The 17343-nt window shown below is 37.8% G+C and overlaps 1 protein-coding gene across 3 annotated transcripts in view; it reads left to right on the plus strand.

Annotated features, from left to right (window-relative positions):
* The window catches only part of Hectd4 (HECT domain E3 ubiquitin protein ligase 4), a 178055-nt gene that overhangs the window by 52568 nt on the left and 108144 nt on the right, over positions 1-17343 (plus strand). For all 3 annotated transcript variants that reach the window (XM_077796126.1, XM_077796127.1, XM_077796128.1), the window contains exons 2-7: positions 1384-1901; positions 3833-3922; positions 4577-4707; positions 8160-8268; positions 8894-9032; positions 12222-12392. In XM_077796126.1, the coding sequence (XP_077652252.1) occupies positions 1384-1901; positions 3833-3922; positions 4577-4707; positions 8160-8268; positions 8894-9032; positions 12222-12392 (1158 nt within the window). The remainder of the gene's footprint in view (positions 1-1383; positions 1902-3832; positions 3923-4576; positions 4708-8159; positions 8269-8893; positions 9033-12221; positions 12393-17343) is intronic.

Genomic DNA, 17343 nt, shown 5'->3' on the forward strand with positions numbered 1-17343 from the left:
AATCAAACCCAGGGCCTCACACATGCTAGGCAAGTGCTCTACCACCGAGCCACAACCCCAGCCCTTGAGCAACTTCTAATTTAGCTTTTCTTTTCTTTTTTTCTTTCTTTCTTTCTTTTTTTTTTTTTTTTTCTTTTTTTTTTTTTTTTGTGATGCTGGGGATTGAACCCAGGGCCTTGTGCATGCAAGGCAAGCACTTTGCCAACTGAGCTATATTCCCAGCCTTTCTGTGTTTTTCTTTACTTTTTGTTCCATTCTTTTTGCTTTGTGGTTGTTGTTAAGCTGTAAACAGTTTTTTTTGTTTATTTGTTTGTTTAGTTTTGTTTTTAATTCAGTTACTTTTTTTTAAATTCAGTTACTTTTATAGCTAAGTAAGTCAGTTACAGTATTTGCATCGCTCTGGAAGTTTTTATTATTTTATTGGGCTAGCAGTTTATAAAGGCAAAACTTGAGACAGAAGAAAGTGTTTTTCATGTTTGAGAGACAAAAAGTGAATTCTGACCTTTCTTAATGTCAGTGCCAATGATGTGACAGACCTTTCTTTGCTTTTATTTCAAGCCTCTTCCACTCCTTATCTCCCTGAGAACCAGACCCCCCTAGTGCCTGATAATCTGTTTCTGTGTGCCTGCCCTAGAGTGTCCTCTTTTATTCCTTGGCAACAATGGTCTGTTTATTCTAACTTACTCAAGTTTATTTATATAAACTCTTTGCATCATAAATTTAGTTGGATTCTCTATCTTGAGAGCTGATTCCTTTCTTAATTGATAGAGGATTTAATTATTATCTCCCAGCTGCTGAAAATCTAGAGGAAACTTGAAAATTGTATGTTTGGGCAAGAAAATAATGGTGATTCCTTAATGTATGAGAACCGGATAAATCTATGCTGTGTCACAAATTGAAATAAAGGATTAATAATAGTTAGAATGGAGAGTGCTTCAGAATCAAAGAACATCAGACAATCCACTATTTATTATTGGATGTATTAGATTTTAAAGAATAAAGATAAAACAGTTTTGTTCTCACAATCTACTTGGTAGAGGAGTTAGAGACTTAATATTTTTAACTCGAGCTGGTTTTACATGTGTTTTCTATATGGTCGCAATTAAAATACTTTTAATGCAGGCAATTTTTAAAAAATATATTGTTAGTTGTAGATAGACACTATACCTTTATTTTATTTATGTTTTATGTGGTGCTGAGGATCAAACCCAGTGCCCCATACATGTTAGGCAAGCACTCTACTGCTGAGCCACAACCCCAGCCCTAATGCAGGCAATTTTTAGATACCATTAGACATTTTTGCTTCCATAGATGACTTTGGTGAAAGCAATACATACCCACTTCTCTACTGTTTTTTTTTTTTTTTTTTTTTTTTTTTTTTAGATTTTAACATTTGAGACCAAGAACCCCACAGAATTAGCAGAACGTTTGCGCTCTGTTTGTGGGAATCAGAGCAATGCCTATGCCCGCCTGCTGGAATACCGCCTGAATGCCTTGCGAGGACTGTGGAATGCCCAGCGCCAGCTGGCCTTGGAAGAGCAGCATGAAAGGGAAAGTTCAGGTGACGAAGAAACTTTGGCCCTGCTCAAGCGCCAGGGCTTGTTGCAGCAACCTGAGCAAGCGCCTTTCACATCTCGGATGGGGCTCCTGCTGGTCTTCCCCCTTATTCAGTCCCAGAGTAGAACAGATCCTTCTCTCTGTAACATAACTGCTGAGGTGCTATTGAACTGCCTTCGTGACTGCCAGCCTTTGAGCCTGACCAAGGAGCCCGCTGACTGTCTCAATGGAATTGAAACTTTGCTGTGCTCTTGGCTGGAGGAGACTTCTGACACAGGCCGCCACATTCCACAGAAGCAAAAAGAAAATGCTGCTGCTGCCCTGGTGGCTTTGGCATGTGCCAGGTAAGGAGAACTGAACGTACTTGGTAACCTTGTGACTGCTCCATCTGGGTTGGGTGAGTTATAAGAGGCCAGTATATTTGATGGAAGTCTTAATGTTTAAAAGTTCCTGGGCTGGGGTTGTGGCTCAGTGGTAGAGCGATTGCCTTGCACATGCGAGACCTGGGTTCGATCCTCAGCACCACATAAAAATAAATAAGTGAAATAAAGGTATTATGTCCAACTACAACTAAAAAATAAATACAAAAAAAAAAGTTCCTCTTTGATTTCAGTATTGAATTTTACATCCTTGACAGTGCATATGATGCTTTCACCAAAACTTGGTACCAGGGGCCTGAGTTGGAACCCAAGTTTTCTCTTCTATGCCATGATAACAGCTTAAATAGCTGAACAACTTAGATTCTGAGAATCAATCCTTCCATATTTATTCATCCTTAAGTTGTTAATGTTCTCTATCACATAGCCACAATGTGATGGGAGGATGGTCACATATTTTGTAGAGCTTTTAATTATTTCATATCTATCTATAAGGAGTACATCAGTGAGTTAGAGGGTTATTTCTCACTGGAATTGCATCATAAGTGTGAACCCAGTACTTGCTTTTATCAATTTAGTTGAAAGATCTCTTAGTATATTATCAAGATTTAAAATGAGCATAGTGCCACAGGGAATCCTTTGGGAGGCTGAGGCAGGAGGATCACACCAATTTAGAGCACCTGACCAACTCAGGCCCAGATTACATAGGGCCTGATGAGCCATGAAAGGAATTTGAGCTTTGCTCTTACAATCTGACTGAAGCTAGCAGGTGTTAATTTTTAGTTAGTAATGGTTCTAAATGTTGATGCTGTTGCCCCTTTATTTGAAACTCACTGTTCCCCAGGGAGGTATCCCTGTTGGTCAGATAAAGAAGCAAAAATTCAGAGGAGTTAGGTGGTAAGACAGACTGTACAGTGCCAGGTTTCAGAGCCCCTGTAACCTGGCTTCCAACTGGTGCTTTTATACTGTGCTGCCTTCCTGCTTTATACTTTGGTTTTTTGTTCTTTGAACACTAGAGATAGTGAAAGGAACAATTAACAGGAGGCCTCTAGGTCTACTTGCTCCAGTGTTGAGTATCCATTTCTGTTGGGGGGTAGGCATATGATACTTAGCTATCAAAGCCTGGCTAAGAGAAGGAAGGAGGCAAGCAAGCTGAAGACTTCCCATCTGATATGGGCAGTCATTTAGTTTGGGAAGTATTCTTGTGGTGATTTATACTCGAGACATGACAGTTAAGTCTCATGCATCTTAAAAGCACCTTTTTTTATATCCTGCTAATGGTGTTAGACTTCCCAAAGCTTAAAGCCTTGGAAACCAAAAGGAAATTGTCCCATAGTGTGTCCTGCAAGGAAAATCGTGATATGCTTAATAGCAGGGGGATGCAGAAGACATACCTCTCAGCACTAAGTATTAATTATTTGAATGTATTTTAGTCATATTAAATGTGATGAAGTTTAGTGCAAAATGGATGAACTTAACAAAGATATTGAAAAATCAAGCCTGGAAATACTGTTGGACTTTAAATATAACCTCATCGGAGAAATCTCTCCTAGACTGTAGAAAGAGGTATGGTGACTAAAGCAGTATCCAAGCACAATACCATCAAGTTCTTTGCACTTGGGCCTTGTTTTTTGAATGTGTTAGAGGAATATTGTTTACCTTTCCAAATGCATGGAGAACATCTTCCTAACTGGCCTGATGCCACTCCCACAGTCAGGTTTTGTATGAGCCAACAGTGATCAGTGAGAGTCCAGTGTATTTTGTATAATATATCTTCTGGTTGGCAGGAGCAGATAAACACTTTATGGAATTAACCATGGGGTTAATGAAACTAATACTCCCTAAATTATCTGGCTTTCAATTTTGATGATTTTTTTCTTCCTTCCTTTTGTTTTTAGGGGATCATTGAAAACTTTTGTCCACACAGTCCACCTGTTGCAGAAACAGACTGATCTTGGGTCCCTGCCTGTTGCTGATGTACTGTATAGGTAAGTTCTCACATAGGATCCTTATACTCCTTCCAAACAATGCATATTTGTGCATAAAGGCTCGTATGATAAGTATATTGCTAAACTCTTACCAATTAATGATTTATATTTCTGAATAAATATAGAATCCAATTAACTTCTTAAGAATTTTGTTTTCTTCCATTCTTTGAAAGTATTCTTAAGTACATTATTTTCATTCTTTTTAAATTTTATGTCTTCATAAAAATGCAGTAGCTTTTAATAAATTCTTTATAAATTTGAGATGATAATGTACTAAAGCATGAAGAAGAAAGTAAAAATCATTCGTAATCTCATCGCCCAAAGATGACTCACTGCTCCTAAAGTTTCAGTATGTGTGCTTCCTGGCTTGTGCCCTCCATTTCTCTCTGTGCCCTCTATTAGTGTCTCTTTTTTTCTCACACAAGAATATGTTTAAAATACATATATTTTACACACAGAGGTAATTTTGTTATAACATTTCCATAAGCATTGCTTTGTATTTTTTCATTTAAAAATATATTAGAATGTCTTTTTAGATGTGTATTTATGTAAAACTGTTTTAGTTTCTGCCTTTGGAGGGTGTAGATAGACTGTTATTTTCTTGCTGAAATGGATGGTCTCAGTTTCTTTGCGATTCTCCTTCTCCTCTTATAGACTGTTGCTTTTGGAAGGGGGGCCTGGATCCCCCTCCTGTTTACTTGGGGGCAAACACATAGTCTCATGGGGGTATGAAGACATGCTGCCTGCTCCCGATAGCAACACTGGCTCCAGTTCTGAGAATAAAGGTAATGCAAGATTTTTTTGATCCTGTGATTAATATTAAGATGTAAGAAGAATGGTTTTGGATTATTGTTGCAAGTACTTTAGATACAGTTCTGTGTGTTCCTTTATGTTCCTTATAATTAAGAGTTGAAGATTCTTGTACAGTGTGTTGTTTGCTTTATCAGTAAAAGTATAAAAACTGATACTCAATGAGGTAAGAAAGTGGGTAGGTTTTACCACAGCAAGGAAGAGGGATCCTCCAAACACTCCTGCCAAGGCAGCATGAATTACTTAAATTGGTCTCAGGATATTTGACTTTGGACATGGAAGCCTTAAGTTGAAATTTTTGGTCTTGTTGCATGATATGTATTTCTTTTATTAACTTATTGTGTCTTCAAGAACCCTCCTGTCCTAAAAGCAAAATGAGAAGGTTCATGGGTGTGTGAATTGTTAAGTAACCCCTTTAAATGAAGTAGGCTGCTTTAAACTGTTTTTATACGGTTCCACAGGATTACATTATCTCAGCAAAAATGGCAGAAGCTCTCTTAAGTGACCTCCACTTGACTAATGTGCCAGATGAATTAGGCCTCTCTTGTCACTTTATATGGAATTTTAAAAAAAAATGATTACCCACTTTAACTGGTTTTTTATTGTTGAGGAACTAGTAGGTACAGGTCCCAGTTGTCCAGAATTGTCCAGACCTGAGCCATGGTCCTCCATACCCAAGTCCATGGGCCCCTGTGTGCACTGCTACTCCCACTGGTAGAACTGCCTGCTTGCCAACAGTCAGCCTTGCTCCCAAACTGGTTTGTTGTTGTAATTGGTACTTGTTATTGTATCATTAATTATTATAATGATATTATTAGTATTATATTATTATTAAATATTATGTATCTGATAAAATAGGAATTAAAAACAAAAAAACCCTTCCATTTAAAAGGTGACTATTTAGAAAGACTAGACCAAATGAGCCTTGAAACAATTGATGCCATTAGCTGTAAAGTTGAGAGCCCCTTCTGTCCCCCCAAGTCCCCTTTGTTTCCAACACTCCATGGGGCAGCCTACCTGGGCAGCCCTGAGAGCATGGAGCCCCATCTAACCACACCCACAGACAACCTTTCAGATCTCAGCCCAGTGCCCTGTGCCTTTTCACAGTCCACTGTGTCTTCTAGAGAGTGCTGAGAGGAAAAGGTAAAGCTTCTGAATGATTAATGACCTTCCCAGAGTTAGTGAGACAAGCAAAAATCCTACAGCACCTCTGCAGTTCTCGGACAGTATGGGTGCTGGCTTCCATCTTTATTCGGAATGGAAGCCCTGTCTTTATTCTCTCCCTTTACTGGCATCTCCCTAGAAGTAGTTTCTCACCAACGATGATGGAGTAAGCTTATCTGTTTGCTTTTTACTTCTATGTACCTTTGGTTTTGGTAAGAATTGTTTTTCTTAAAATAATTTTTAGAATAATGTTTTTTTTTTCCTCATTGTGTTACTATGTTATGGCCTTAAATTCCTGAGCTCAAGTGATCTTCTTGCCTCATCTTCTCAAATTAGAATAAGTCTATTTAACCTTTAATATAAAAAAATTCAATATTGACAGAAGTTGAAAGGAAGCTGTAATAACCCTGTATACAATCTCAAAAAGTGTCAGTTCCCAGACAGTCTCATTCAGTCTGTCTCCTTCAGTTCTACCCCTCATCAGACCTGCACTCAAAAGGGGCTGGGCTCTAATCTAATGATGCCTGAATAAATGAAATTTATTAATGTTAGGTTAAAAAGTTTAAGGTATGGAATTTAAAAAAAAAAATGATTACCCACTTTAACTGGTTTGTTATTGTTGAGGAACTAGTAGGTACAGGTCCCAGAGTAGTAGACTGGAATTTTAAGATAATAGCAGATTCAATACTGATTTGAATGGTGTGACATTGAATTTCTTCTAGCTAATACGACCTGTTTCAGGAAGACAAACTCCCCTGAAACATAGTGAATGGAATGATTATGAACATAAACACGGAAATCTTTATCTATAAGCCCAATTTTAAGGCAAATTCTTGGGAATATAATTTAGGAAACCATTTACTGTTACGTAGAGAAACTATTTTAGTTGGGGAAGATAAGCTAAGAGAAAACATAATTACCATTTTTAAAAGGAGAGAGATTATTGGGCTGGGGTTGTGACTCTCTAGTAGAATATTTGCTTAGCACATGTGAGACATTGGGTTCAATCCTCAGCACCACAAAAAAATAAAAGTAAAGGTACTGTGTCCATCTACAAGTTAAAAAAAATAGAGATTTTATATATATGTATGATATATACATACATATAAATGCAGGTAACTTTTTTTATTTTTATAGTTGCTTGCTGACAGCATACATTTATTATATTTGTTCATTTTTATGTAGTGCTGAGGATCGAACCCAGTGCCTCACACATGCTAGGCAACCGCTCTGCCACTGATCTATATCCCTAGCCCCCAGAGATTATATTTTTATGCTGTTATTTGTCTCCACAACTAAAATTAGTTGCTGAGACTGGCCTTGAACTTGTAATCCTCTTGCCTCAACCTCCTGAGTTGCTAGGATTACAGGCATGTACCACCCAGAAATGAAATTAGGGTATCTGAGTAGAAAATCCACAGAAGCAGATTTTAGTTCTGCTTACACCATTAGTAAATCAACATAATTTAATATGTCATTTATGGAACCCTGGCTTGGTAGCAGTGAGCAATGTAGGTGTGTTTTCTGATTTAACTATCGCAGTAACCCTGGAAGTACATATTATTATCCTTATCTAAAAGAAGAAGAAAACGAAGTTCAAAGACATCCAAGATCATTTAATGAATGGTCAAGGCTCTTAAGAGTTCATGCCTTTCTTATTATGAATTAATTTGTAAAATTATATTCTTAGTCATTTCAGATTAGAATTAGGAATGTTTAAGCTTGGCTCAGTACTTTTGTTTTTCAAAAGAAAAAACATCTGGCAGGCTGAACCAGGTCCCTCTACTAATAACTATGAGCCCTCTTTCCTGATGTCTTTCCCTTATCTTCCTTGTTCCCACATGTTTTTAGATATTTGATTTTAGGGGTTCAAGCCATCTACAGGGTAGCACTTTTTTTGTTTTCTCCTTAAGCAGGAGATTATCTTTCACTCAACTTCCTAATGACTTTTTCATTAGAAAAAGTATGTTTATAATTTCATTAGAAAAAACATCTAATTGTTAAAAAAAAAAAACGATTTCAGGGGCTGGGGATGTGGCTCAAGCGGTAGCGCGCCCGTCTGGCATGCGTGTGGCCCGGGTTCGATCCTCAGCACCACATACAAACAAAGATGTTGTGTCTGCCGAAAACTAAGAAATAAAATATTAAAGTTCTCTCTCTCTCTCTCTCTCTCTCTCTCTCTCTCTCTCTCTCTCTCCCTCTCTCCCCCCCCCCTCTCCCCCCTTACTCTCTCTTTAAAAAAAAAAACAAAAAACGATTTCAGATGCTGATTTGGGACGCTGTCTCACTGCAGACGGTCTTTACCTGTACACTACTAACTCAGTTGGAAGAGGAGTAAGCAAATTGGGGTCTGGATTACATGGTACTCTAAGGTCAGTTGCATGGAACTTGCTCAGTGATTTGGCTGGAACATTTTCCTCTTTTATAAATCTCTGAAGAAGGGCAGGGGGTGTGTCCTGTTTACCCATACACTACTACTAAGTAACAAGTAGAACTAATTCAAATGGTCCTATCTTATTGCCACCTCCCAGTATGTTGTTCTAAAATGCAGTGTACTGTTGACTCTGTAGAGTTTGGTACCCCTAAGGTCGGTGTTTCCAGCCAGAAATTCTTCTGTGATCAGGATTTCTACATGTTGATAAGTGACATTTTTCTAGTTAAGTTTTTTTGTACTTGAATTTAACATTAGATTAGCAGTGATTTTTCAGTTGGGATATAAGATCTATGAATTCCTGTCAAAAGAAATTGCAGTTTGAAAACCCTAAGTATATTCAGTGAAGCCTTTTCCCCAACTTTCTCTCCTCTCTATCTCATTGTGGAAAGTTGATATTTGCCATAGTTTGTCAGTTCCAGAGTTAATGTAACATTTACTCTTTGGCTCCCTTACCTAGTCATTTTTAAAAATTAGGTCAAAAAATGTTCTATGTGCCTAGTGTATTTCCTTGTAAGGCTCTAGGCACAGCTCGATGGTCCACCATGTCTCTTTCTCTTCCACAGAGGGTTTGTGTACTGCCGGAATGAGGAGCTGGAGCCAGGGTGGGTGGCTTTTGGCAGTAGCAGTCTTCTCCACCGGCCTGTGTCTTTCGATAATAAACCTCACTCCCTGTTCCAGGTCATTGATCAGAATACCCTTCAGGTAAACAGAAAACCATGGCTCTTGGCTTTTGTATTTTGGAGACAGTAAGAGAAGTTCCTGATGTCATTAGAAGTAGCCTCTTTTTAATTGTTATAGTTTGGGCATTTTTGTTTTTTCTTTAATGTCTTTGAACTTTCCCACATGATCTGAATGAATGTGCTCTTTATCTTTCAAAGTCCAACAATAAACTTTTCTTTTTATGTGTGTGTGCTGAGGATCAAACTCAGGACCTTGCTTATACTAAGCACTTGTGCTACCACTGAGCTATGCCCCTTGCCTCAAATATTAAACTTTTTTTTTGTGTGTGTGTGGTGCTTGGGATTGAACCCAGGTCCTTGTGCATGTGAGGCAAGTACTCTACCAACTGAGCTATATTCCCAGCCCTCAAACAATAAACTTTTTTACTGTATTTCTTTTCAGTACTGGGGATTAAACCCAGAGTCAGTCTATCACTGAGCCACACCTCCAACCCTTTCTGTTATGTTTTCTTTCTTTATCTTTTTGGTACTGGGGATCTAACCCTGAGGTGCTTTTCCGATGCTTACATCCCCAGCCATTTTTATCTTTTATTTTGAGACAGGATCTTGATAAGTTGCTGAGGCTGGCCTTGAACTTGAGTTGCTGGGATTATAGGCGTGCATCACAATGCCCAGCTCACATCACTTTTAGTTTGTCACTCAAGTATGTCTTTCCTAGAGAACAGGGATTGAATCTTGTTCACCATTACCATCTCCAGAGCATAGTAGGTGCTCAATAATTATTGGATAAATAAAATGAACTAATGAATAAATGGATGTCCAGTTGACGTTATTGTTTGTCACTAATGCAAACATATAAGAACATCTCATGTTTATTTGAAATGGAAATGATAAGCCCAGGAGTTAAGCAGATGTTAAATCTCAGAACATATTTTACATTTGAAGCAATGCCAGTTTTCCCTGTGTTTTTGCAAAAACTTTTTGACACTGTCCAAGAAAGCAATACTGTTGTCATGAACTAGATATGTGTACTGGGAGTAATCTGGGAGCACCATAGGCCACTTAGTAGCTGTCAACTTTCTAGACTTCCTGGCACTATAAGTTCAAAGTGTAGTTACAGCAACTAAGTGAGTTTTTGTGCTTCAGGTAGAAAGAACAAATTTGGATAAAAGTTCATGGATTGAGGAGTCCGAATTGCCTGGGGAAAACTAGTGACCCTCCCAAAGCAATGGAATAACTAAAAATTGTTCTTACTTTCTTATGAAGGCATTAACTTTCTCTAATGAGTTTTATTTTGACGTTTTCAGCTCTTCTATTCCTGAATTTAAAAAAAAAAAAAGGTCTAGTCAGCAATTTTCTTGGTTTTCATGTGCCCTCATTTTAAGTGCTAATCTCTGGCATCAAAATAGTGTGTTTAATGTAGAATGATGCTGAAACTGAAGAAAGCTTTATATTGGAAACACTTGTTTTCACAGTACACAGGGATGGACATGGTCAATTTCTTTGAGGCTCTATGTGCTAAGTTAGGCTCCATCATGGGCTGTCTTTTTTTTTTTTTCTCCATATTGGGAATTGAACTCAGGGGCACTTAACTATTGAGCCACATCCCCAGCCCTATTTTGTATTTTATTTATTTAGAGACAGGGTCTCATTGAGTTGCTTAGTGCCTTGCTTTTGCTGAGGCTTTTGCTGAGACTGGCTTTGAACTCAAGATCTCCTTCCTCAGCCTCCCTAATTGCTAGGATTATAGGCATGCACCACCGTGCCTGGCATGGACTGTCATTTTTATTTTTAAACTTCATTTCTCCTTTTCCCTTCTCCCTCTTCTGTTTTCCTTTTGACTTCCTCCTGCTGTCTCTTTTTTCCTTTCTCCCAAATTTACTAATTCACTTTAATTAGGCTCTGAATTAGGTGCTTGGGATATAAGATGAACAAGACATTATTCCCAGAAGATGACCAACATTAAACAAGGATGAGAGGTGGGAGGGAAAGGGAGAGAGAAGGGAAATTGCATGGAAATGGAAGGAGACCCTCAGGGTTATACAAAATTACATACAAGAGGAAGTGAGGGGAAAGGGAAAAACAATACAAGGGGGAGGAATGAATTACAGTAGAGGGGGTAGAGAGAGAAGAGGGGAGGGGAGGGGAGGGGAGGGGGGATAGTAGAGGATAGGAAAGGCAGCAGAATACAACAGACATGAGTATATCAATATGTAAAGCAATGAAGTGTAACTGATGTGATTCTGCAAGCTGTATACGGGGTAAAATGGGAGTTCATAACCCGCTTGAATCAAAATGTGAAATATGATATATCAAGAACTATGTAATGTTTTGAACAACCAACAATAAAAAAAAAGAAAAGAAAGGAGATAATTTACATGAAGTGCTTAAAACAATATCTGATATCTAATACTTTGACCTGAGCGTTTAGTCACCTTTCTGCTGCAATTATTTTGATTATTGCCTTTGCTATATTACAATCCTGTGAGAATGTTTTAACTATCCCCTACTAAATCAGGAATTGGCAAACTATGGCCCAAGGGCAAATGTGAAGTACTGACCAATTTTGCATGGCCCACAAGCTAAGAATGGTTTTTACATTTTTAAATGGTTGAAAAAAACAAAAGAATTACATTTTGTGACACATGGAAATAATAACAAACTCATATTCCAATATTAATAATAAAGTTTTATTAGAACACACACACAAAAAAGACATTATTCCTATCTTTTAAATACAATTATGGTCTTAAATTTCTTTACTAAGAAATTTCAGAAAGTATTATTTGTCTAAAATTTATTTTTTAGTAAGTTAGATAAAACATATGCATAGCAGATTCAGTGTTTTTTAAAAATGTTTTAGTTGCAGACAGACACCATACCTATTTTTTATTTATTTATTTTTATATGGTGCTGAGGATCAAACCCAGTGCCTCACATATGTTAGGCACTCTACCACTGATCATATTCCAGCCTGTAAGTAATTATTTTTCCTATTAAAAAGTAATTTGAATTAGTATCAATAATCTATCTTTTCATCTGTTACATGGTTGTTCATGTTTATTTTATTGCTCATTTTATGAACTTTTTTATTTTTGCCATGTATTTTTCATACATTATTTTATTTTGCCCAGGAAGTCTATTGAATTATCATTTGTGACTTAGTAAGTAGCATTAACAATGGACTGAATTTCTTCCCTTTGGTGTCCAGGTGTGCCAGACAGTGGCCATGCCAGCCAATCACCTCCCTGTTGGCAGTACTATGAGCACCGTGCACCTCTCTTCAGATGGTACCTACTTCTATTGGATCTGGTCTCCTGCCAGTTTGAATGAAAAAACACCAAAGGGACATTCTGTCTTCATGGACATTTTTGAACTTGTGGTAAGTTTAGCTTTCTTATTTTGTGTTTTTACAGAAACCCCCTTCTATTTTCTTTTTATATTAATGTACAGACGGCCTGGGATCCTATCATATGTACAGTATGTTCAATGTTTCCTTAAAATTAATTTTCCTTTCATGTGTCTTTGAAGGTGTTTTATGTTTGAGGTTAGATGCATAAAAGGCCAAGCTTTCTAAAAGTTTAATCTGGCAGTGACATTCCTGGATGTGCTGACAGTGGGGTGTTTATGGAGAAACCCCATGGGTGGTTGAGTATGGGACTAAACTCAGTAGCAAGCCTGGTTCTGTAGAGAGGAACTGGGAGTGTTCAAGAGTAGAGACAATTGTGAGAAGGTGATTCAAGCAGTGTTGTACTCAGGTGATGGGAAGACAGTAGTGGGCAAGATAGGCAGACTATCTTACTCAAATTAACTGAATTCTGTCTCTGGAATTGGGTGGTTTGGGTGATGGTGGTGGAGAAATTTAAAAATTAACGATAAACAGTAAGCAAATAAGTGAACAAAATAATTTTAGTCAGTGAAAAAAAAGTAGTAGTTAACCTGATAAAGAATGGGGGTTGGGGGTGGGGTGGCAAATGAAGAACATCAAGGAAGACAGGAACATAAGTACAAAGTTCCTGTGGCAGGAGCAAGCATGTTTTCGGAAATCAAGGCAGGCCAGGGTAGCTGGAATACAGAGAAGCTTGAATGAGAAGAACTCGGTCACCCAGGGTCTGGATCTGCACTGTTCAATGCAGAAGCCACCAGCTGTACATGACTTTCTAAATTTCAATTAATCAAAATTAAGTAGAATGAAAATTTAGCTTGCTCAGTTACATTAGCTACATTTCAAGCTCTCACTGTGGCTAGTGGCTGCTGTGTTGAACAGGAAAGACAGAGAACATTCCCATCATTGAAGAAAGTTTTCTTGTATGAGCTTGTGTAGATAGTATTTGTAGGCATTTACCAAAGAGAAAATTACCCTAAACTCTGTCTGTAATAAAACTTATTTCATTATGTGATTTAGAACCCCCTTCTGGAAAGAGATTAGTATTTCTGAAGGGGAGAGAATGTGATAGCAATTGTCTAGTAAACCTTGAAGGTTCCAAGCCTGTTCTGTTCCCACCAGTTGACCATCAGTCAGGAGTCCAGTAGCCCTGAACAATACATTCTCTTTCTTTGTTTTCTAGTCTCACAGTTTTCTTTCTCCCTCTCCCTGTCTCTCTGCCTCCCTCCCCACCTCCCTCTTCCTCCCCTCTCCTCCTCCCAAGCATATTATAAACTGATATCCTAAGGAAGCCATAACCCACAGTGTTCTCTGAAATAGCCCCATCAGAGTGTTCTCTGAGTAGGTCTGTTAGCGATTGTACTGTTTCTTACACTTACCTTTAAAAGTGTAAGAAAACTTTTCCTTGTTTATTTCTTCCTAAACAGGCTCATCAGCTGTTTCAAGAGTTTAGATCTTTATTTGAGGAATAATGGGAACATTGAAACCCCTTCCTCCCTGATATGCTTTTGTCAAATTAAAAGAAGAAATTGTATCAGAGAAACCCAAGTGCAAGGTTTCAAACATCAGCCTCTCACATACTGAAAGGAGCTTCCTTTGCTCCACCTCCCCCAATCCCCAGCAGGTGTCACAGTTGTCACTTTCATGGGTTTTTAATTCTTCTCCTGGTTACCTTCATGTCTCTAAGTGAAATGCTTGTGTTGCTGTTTCTTTATTTATGAATTCCAGATTTTGTCGATTTTTTTTTCCTGTGATGATGATTTGGCTAAATTTCCCCTTTCTTTTATTATTCCCAATGTGCTTATTTCATGCATTTTAGTTCTTCCTTTGGCTATCCTTGTGATTTACAGTTAAACCTTTCCTTCATGTTCATTAGCTCTAGGCACTCTCTCTTGTCCCTACTTTAGAAGATGTAGAGCGTGATGACCCTTGCCACACTTTGGTGTGGGGAATGTCAAGACTAGAAGAATATATGTTCAGGGGTGCCAGGAGGAAGATAGATGGTTTATGCCCACTCCTCCTTAGAGTGTCACAGGAGTTAGAGGCATCAGATGTGGCACAGAGCTGTTGGGAGACCAGGATTCTAGACTGAAAGTTGACCCAGGTCCTGTCCGCCCACTTCTTGACACACACATTTGCGCTCAGATGCTTGCTGCCCAGGCAGAAGACTAGACATTTATTTTCTGAAGAAACTAAATGACCCTGGTTGAAAAAAAGATCTCTATGTACAGACCTTGGAATTGCAAAGAGTTGCTTCTGTGGCCAATCACCCACTGGGTTTTACCATGTAAGCTTCAACCATGTCATTAGAATTCCTGACTAGTGCTGAACTTTTAAGAAAAAAGAGTAGACAAAACCCAAACCCAAAACTTTGGAGAAGTAGTATGTGGAAGGGAGAGCAGTAGATAAAAAAAAAAAAATTGGCAAAACATCAGTAATTATTGGATCTGGGGAGGGCACATAGGGAACACATGCTGCTACCATTCTCTTTTTGTGTACATTTAGATCTTTCTTTATTAAAAATTAAAAAACAGAGCAAATAACTAAGGATCATGAGACGAATGAGGAAAGCCTCCAATATGAAAACTTTAAAAGAAGTAGAAGGGATGGAGAAAAGCTTCATCAACACTGACTACTTTGTGAGATATGAGAAGAGACAGAAGAGAGCTGGGCACGGTAGTGCATATCTGTAATCCCAGCTGCTCAGGAGACTGAGACAGAGGGATGGCAGGTTCTAGGTCAGCCGCCGCAACTTTACAAGGCCCTGCTTAAAATAAAAATGTAAAAGTAGAAAAGGGCTGGGGATATAGCTCAGTGGTAGAGCACTAATGGCTTCAATCTCTAGTACTGCAAAAAAATAAATAATATAGAATGTCATTTAAAAAAACTATCAGAGAATGAGGGAGAGCCCCTAGAAATTAAAACTATGATTATCCAAAATTAAAAATTCATAAGAGTTAGTGTTATCTTCCCAGAAGATAGGATACATAAAGAACAATAAATATGAGAGAAAAAAATAAAAGATATAATGGAGTGACCCATCCATTGTCTTCTTAATAGGAATTCCAAAGAGAACAAAGAAAATAAAAAAGATTCCATGATCAAGAAATAATAAAAGAGAAATTTCAGACTAAATGATGCTGCTGTCTTGGCTAAAAAGGAATAGGATCTGGCACAGGAATAGAAAATGCCCACATCACGGAACATCCTCTGAAATGTTAGATTACCAAGGATAAAGAGAGGATTCTAAAGCTTCCAGAAATTAAAAAAAATCACAGACAAATTATGAATTAGAAAAGCACCAAGCTATTCAATAGCATTTATTCCTGGTTGCAAAAATGGAGAAGCATTTTCAAAACTCTGAGGGAAATTTATTTTCAACCCAGAAGTCAGTATTCAACCAAAGTATTAATCAATTGTGAAGACAACATAAAGATATTTTTAGACATGTAGTTATATAATCAAAAGCTCATACCTGCCCTAGAGGAAATGGAACAACTAAAATAGGCCCTGCCCGCAGTGTGAAATAAGAAGTTGGGGAGGAAGGAGCTTGCTGTAGGTTAAAAGAAGCACCTTTGAATCATTTTTCGAGTCTGAATCAAACAAACCAACTGTAAAAACTTAAAAAACTGTAAAAAAAACTGTAAAAACCAACTAAAAAGAACTTTTGGAGACCATTTGAAATTTGAATACAAAAGTAGTAGTAATATTAGATGAAACCAGAGGATTAGTCTTAATTTATTTTTTAAGGAAATTAGTTTATTTTTAAGTAATTTTTTAAGTAAATTAACATTGTGGATACATTTTAAAAGTGTATATTTTTAGAGATGTTTCGTGAAGTATTTGGAAGTAGAACCACATGGTATCTGGAATACACTTTAAAATATTTGAGCAAAAAGAGGGTAGGCAAAACAGGTATGGCAATATCTGTAATAGTTGAATTTGGATGATGACATATGGACATGTATTATCCTTTTTTCTCTTTTTTCATATGTTTGAGATTTTTCATTGTTAATTTTTTTTTTTTTTTTTTTTTATGGCCATGGTAGATTTGCACACCTGCAATCTCAGCAACTTTGGAGGTTAGTGAAGGAGGATCTCAAGATCCAGGCCAGCCTGGGCAACTTAGTGAGACCCTGTCTCAAAATGTAAAAAATAAAATAATTAAAATAATTTTAAGTCATCAGTGGCCACTAATTTAGCAGCTTTCCTAAAATGCCACCTTGGGAGCTGAACATAGGTATCTAGCATGCTGCCTCTGATACTTTCTCAGAATGGAACGCTGTGTAGTCATTAAAAAGTATGAGGCATAGAGTGAAACAGATTAATTTTTAAGTTATATTGTTTAGTACAATAAGCTAGGTTCAGACCCTGCTATGGGAGAAGAAAGGTAGGGGGTGGGTTTGGTTTTCTTTTCTTTTCTTCTTAACTGTGCTCCTGAGTTTACACCTTTTCTTTCTCAGTGGATCAGCATTCCCCAGGCATACTGATGCACAGAAACGGCTTTCTCCACCATACCCACCCTTTACATACAGCAAAACTCTGGAATGGGTTTATTGTTACTGTTTTATCTTACCTACTTGCATTCTTCCTTTTTTTTTTTTTTAATATTTATTCTTTAGTTTTCAGCGGACACAACATCTTTGTTCGTATGTGGTGCTGAGGATTGAACCCGGGCCGCACGCATGCCAGGCGAGCGCGCTACCACTTGAGCCACATCCCCAGCCCGCATTCTTTCTTGAACCTCTGCAGTCAGTCTCGTATCCTCTTCACACCACTGAACAGCTCTTACCAGGTTCCAGTGACTTCCACATTGCTAACTTCAGTGGTCAACTCAGCCTTCTTTTTACTTGGTCTTTTAGCAGTATTTAATAGGGTCAGTCTCTCCTTCCCAATCCTGTTTTCACCTGGCTTGTGGCCACCATAGCATTCTAATTCATTGATTATT

Source organism: Urocitellus parryii, chromosome 3 (assembly GCF_045843805.1).
Source record: "Urocitellus parryii isolate mUroPar1 chromosome 3, mUroPar1.hap1, whole genome shotgun sequence".
Lineage (NCBI taxonomy): Eukaryota > Metazoa > Chordata > Mammalia > Rodentia > Sciuridae > Urocitellus > Urocitellus parryii.